Source organism: Oxyura jamaicensis, unplaced genomic scaffold, assembly GCF_011077185.1.
Source record: "Oxyura jamaicensis isolate SHBP4307 breed ruddy duck unplaced genomic scaffold, BPBGC_Ojam_1.0 oxyUn_random_OJ70509, whole genome shotgun sequence".
NCBI classification, from domain to species: Eukaryota; Metazoa; Chordata; class Aves; order Anseriformes; family Anatidae; genus Oxyura; species Oxyura jamaicensis.
Window position 1 is genome coordinate 411 of NW_023310022.1, and position 4364 is coordinate 4774.

At 61.1% G+C, this 4364-nt stretch overlaps 1 protein-coding gene across 1 annotated transcript; it reads right to left on the reverse strand.

Moving 5' to 3' along the window:
* Nucleotides 1-544: 544 nt before the first annotated feature.
* Nucleotides 545-4200, reverse strand: LOC118159461 (cAMP-specific 3',5'-cyclic phosphodiesterase 4B-like; the record flags this gene model as incomplete). Its single annotated transcript, XM_035314039.1, has 7 exons — nucleotides 545-1192; nucleotides 1267-1389; nucleotides 1455-1609; nucleotides 2222-2321; nucleotides 3514-3678; nucleotides 3778-3876; nucleotides 3965-4200. Coding segments are annotated over 7 exons (1235 nt in total), but the record flags the coding sequence as incomplete, so codon positions are not given.
* Between the last annotated feature and the right edge of the window lie 164 nt (nucleotides 4201-4364).

Genomic DNA, 4364 nt, shown 5'->3' on the forward strand with positions numbered 1-4364 from the left:
ACAGCTCCCTGTCCCCATCCAACGTCCATGGACATGTCCAATAAGACAAGGCCACCCAGTTGGGGTGACACCACAGGTTCTTGTCCCCATCCAACATCCACGGCCATGTCCAACCACATGGGGACACCCAGTTGAGGTGACACCATCGGTTCTTCTTCCCATCCAACATCTACGGCCATGTCCAATCACAAAGGGACACCCAGTTGGGGTGACACCATGGCTCCCTGTCCCCATCCAACATCCATGGCCATGTCCAACCACAAAGGGACACCCAACTGGGGTGACACCACAGCTCCCTGTCCCCATCTAACACCCATGGCCATGTCCAACCATGAAGGGACGCCCAGTTGGGATAACACCATGGCTCCCCGTCCCCATCCAACGTCCACGGCCACGTCCAACCCCACGGGGCCACCCAGCTGGGGTGACACGGCGTCCCCCCGCCCGCCGCCCACCTGGGTCTTCTCCACGGAGGCGGTGTGCTTGTCACACATGGGGCTTGTCCCCATCCAACGGTTCCATGTCCCCATCTAACATCCATGGCCATATCCAAACACAAAGGGACACCCAACTGGGGTGACACCACAGGTCCCTGTCCCCATCCGGTGGTTCCCTGTCCCCATCCAACGTCCATGGCCATGTCCAACCACGAAGGGACACCCATTTGGGGTGACACCACAGCTCCCTGTCCCCACCCAACGTCCATGGCCATGTCCAACCATGAGGGGACACCCAGTTGGGGTGACACCACAGCTCCCTGTCCCCACCCAACGTCCATGGCCATGTCCAAACACAAAGGGACACCCAACTGGGGTGACACCACAGGTCCCTGTCCTCATCCAGTGGTTCCCTGTCCCCATACAACGTCCATGGCCATGTCCAACCATGAAGAGACACCCAACTGGGGTGACACCACAGCTCCCTGTCCCCATCCAACGTCCACGGCCACGTCCAAGCCCACGGGGCCACCCAGCCGGGGTGACACGGCGTCCCCCCGCCCGCCGCCCACCTGGGACTTCTCCACGGAGGCGGTGTGCTTGTCGCACATGGGGCTGATCTCCATGCCCCGCTCGCGCTCCTTGTCGCCCTGCCGGAAGAACTCCTCCATGATGCGGTCGGTCCACTGCCGGTACAGCTCCAGCGGCTTGGTGGGGTTGCTCAGGTCGGCGCAGTGCACCATGTTCCGCAGCACCTAGGGGTGCTCCACGTCAGCCCCCAGACCCCCCCGCGGTGTCCCCCCCCCTCCCCAAATAACCCCCTCCCCACCTGTATCCTGTCCGTGTAGTTGTCCAGCAGCAGCACCCCGGAGCTCGTCACCTTCTTGGTCTCCACCATGGTCTTGAGGTCGGCCAAGAGGCTCATGTGCTTGGACATGTCGGTGGCCAGGACCTGCAGGGACGGGGTCAGGGGGCGGGGGGCGCGCCGGCCCCGGGGGGGGCTCGGGGGGGCCCTACCATGTCGATGACCATCTTGCGCAGGGTCTGGCGCTGCCGCTTGCTGAGGTTCTGGAAGATGTCGCAGTTCTCCTCCTGCAGCAGCTTGAAGCCCACGGCCAGGTGGTGGTTCTCCAGCACCGACTCGTCGTTGTACATCAGCGCCAGCTCCGAATCTGCACGGGGGGGGGGAGGGGGGGGGGGACAACCCCCCCCCCCCCCCCCAGCCCTTGCACGCCCCACGTGCAAGGCCGGGCGTGCACAACGTGCACAACGCACGAAGTAGCAGCAGGTGTGCGAGAAGACGCGCGTGGCCAAGGGGGTGCAAGGTAAGAGGCAAGACCACGCACGTGCAAGATGATTTGCACGCGCAAGGTGACGCGTGTGCAAGGTGATGCACGCGTGCAAGATGACACAGGTGTGCAAGACGACATGCAGGTGCAGGACACCGTGCACGGAGCAGCGTTGCGCAGGACAGGGGAGATCTAAGTGCACGCGTGCGAGACGGCGTGCGTGCAAGATCGTGCACGCGCAGGGCAGTTTGCACGTGCAAGACGACATGCGCGCGCGATGCAGGGCATGTGTGCAAGATGATGCCCGCGTGCAACACCGTGCACGTGCAGGACGGCGTGCAAGCCAGCGGCACGTGCAAGACAACGGGCAGATGCAAGAGGATGCAGGCGTGCAACGCGATGCAGGCGTGCAACGCGATGCAGGCGTGCAAGACCCTGCGCGTGCAAGACCCTGTGCGCGTGCAAGGCCCCCCCCCCCCAGCCCCCAGCACTCACTGGTGTTGATGAGGAACTGGTTGGAGACGCCGGGGTGGTCGACATCGTGGATGGCGGCGGCGAAGAGAGCCGCCAGGATCTCCAGGTCGGTGAACACCGCCTGCGGCAGCGGTACGCTCAGCGTGGTGCCGGCCCCCCCCCCCCCAGTGTTTGCAGACCCCGATATGTAGGGACCCCGATATTTAGGGACCCCAATATCTAGGTACCCTGATATTTATGGACCCCGATATCTAGGGACCTCGATATTTAGGGACCCCGATATCTAGGGACCTTGATATTTTGAGACCCTGATATCTAACAACCCCAATATTTATGGACCCTGGTATCTAGGGACCCCAATATTTGTGGACCCTGATACCTAGGGACCCCAATATTTTTGGACCCTGATATCTAGGAACCCCAATACTTATGGACCCTGATATTTAGGGACCCCGATATTTATGGACCCTGATGTCTAGGAACCCTGATATTTATGGCCCCGATATTTAGGGACCCTGATATTTTGGGACCCTGATATCTTGGAACCCCGATATTTAGGGACCCTGATATTTTGGGACCCTGATATCTTGGAACCCCGATATTTATGGACCCTGATATTTTGAGACCCTGATATCTAGGAACCCCAATACTTAGGACCCTGATATCTAGGGACCCTGATATTTTGGTACCCTGATATCTAGGAACCCCAATATATAGGGACCCCAATATCTAGGTACCCTGATATTTAGGGACCCTGATATCTAGGGACCCCAATATCAAAGGACCCTGGCACGCAGAGATCACAGTGGCTGGGGAGCCTGGCACATCAGGAGCCCAACATCTGGGGACACCGGCATCTGGGGGCTGTGGCATTTGGGGACCCCACAATCTGGGGACCCCGCTGTCTTGGGAGCGTGGCGTTTGGGGACCCCAGAACCTCAGGAGCCCAAAATCTGGGGACCGTGGAATCTTGCAACCGGGGGCATTTTGGGACCCTGGAACCTGGGAGCACCAAACCCCTTTGGAGCGTGGCACTTGGGGACCCCGGCACCCCAGGAGCCCCACATCTGGGCACCTCAACACCTCGACACCCCAACACCTGGGGACCCTGTTGTCTTGGGACCACGGCATTTGGGGCCCCCCGGCCTCTCAGCAGCCCCCCGCTTGGGGGGACACCTCGGGACCACGGCAGCTCAAGAACTCAACACCTGGGGACTGTGCCCCCTTGGGACCGTGCCGGCGCCCCACCACTGCACCTCCAGACCCCCCGAACCCTAGAGACCCCCCTGCCCCCCCCCCCCCGGGGGGCTCACGTCGAGGGCGGGCGTGGAGAGCAGGACGTGCGTGGACTGCATGACGTCGGCGGCGTGCAGGCTGTTGTGGTAGGCGACGTCGGCGTGGTAGTGGTCCTCCAGCGTCAGCGTGTAGGTCAGCAGCGTGTCCACCGGGATCTTAAAGGTCTTCACCAGCTCCCGTTCCTATAACCCCGAGGATTTGGGGCGGGATCCGAGCAGAAAATCCCCTCCCCGAAATAATAATAATAATAAAAGAATTAGAAAAACCCCAAACCCACGTACCTGGAAGATGGTGTACATGATGCAGCTGAGCGAGCGGTTGTTGGAGTACTCGGAGACGCGGAAAATGTTCAGCCCCCACTTGTTGAGGTTGTCCAGCTCCTGGGGCAAAAAGCGGTGGGTCCGGCGGGGTGCCCCCCACTTACCCCCCAAAAAAAATCCCTGCTGCCCCCCTCCCAGCTCGCGGCACCTTGCCGAGCAGCTCCTCCTGGTCGGATTTGACGCCGAAGCGAGGGATGCTGCAGTTGGTGAGGCTGCAGCCGTGGGGCAGCTTCTTCACCCCGCTGATGTGGCACATGGGCTGCTGGCGCCTCTTCTTCTCCCGCTCCTTGGGGGTGGGCGACGGGATCTCCACCTCCGTCTGCTTGTCTGGGGGGGGGCGTGCAAGGGGGGGGCGTTTAGAGGGGGGCACCTGGGGGGGGTGCGCTTAAGGGGTGTGTGTGCAAGGGGTGTGCATTTAAGGGGAGTGCATTTAAGGGGGTGTGTGCAAGGGATGTGCATTTAGGGAGTGTGCATTTAAGGGGTGAGTGTGCAAGGGGTGTACATTTAAGGGGTGACTGTGCAAGGGGTGTGCATTTAAGGGGAGTGCA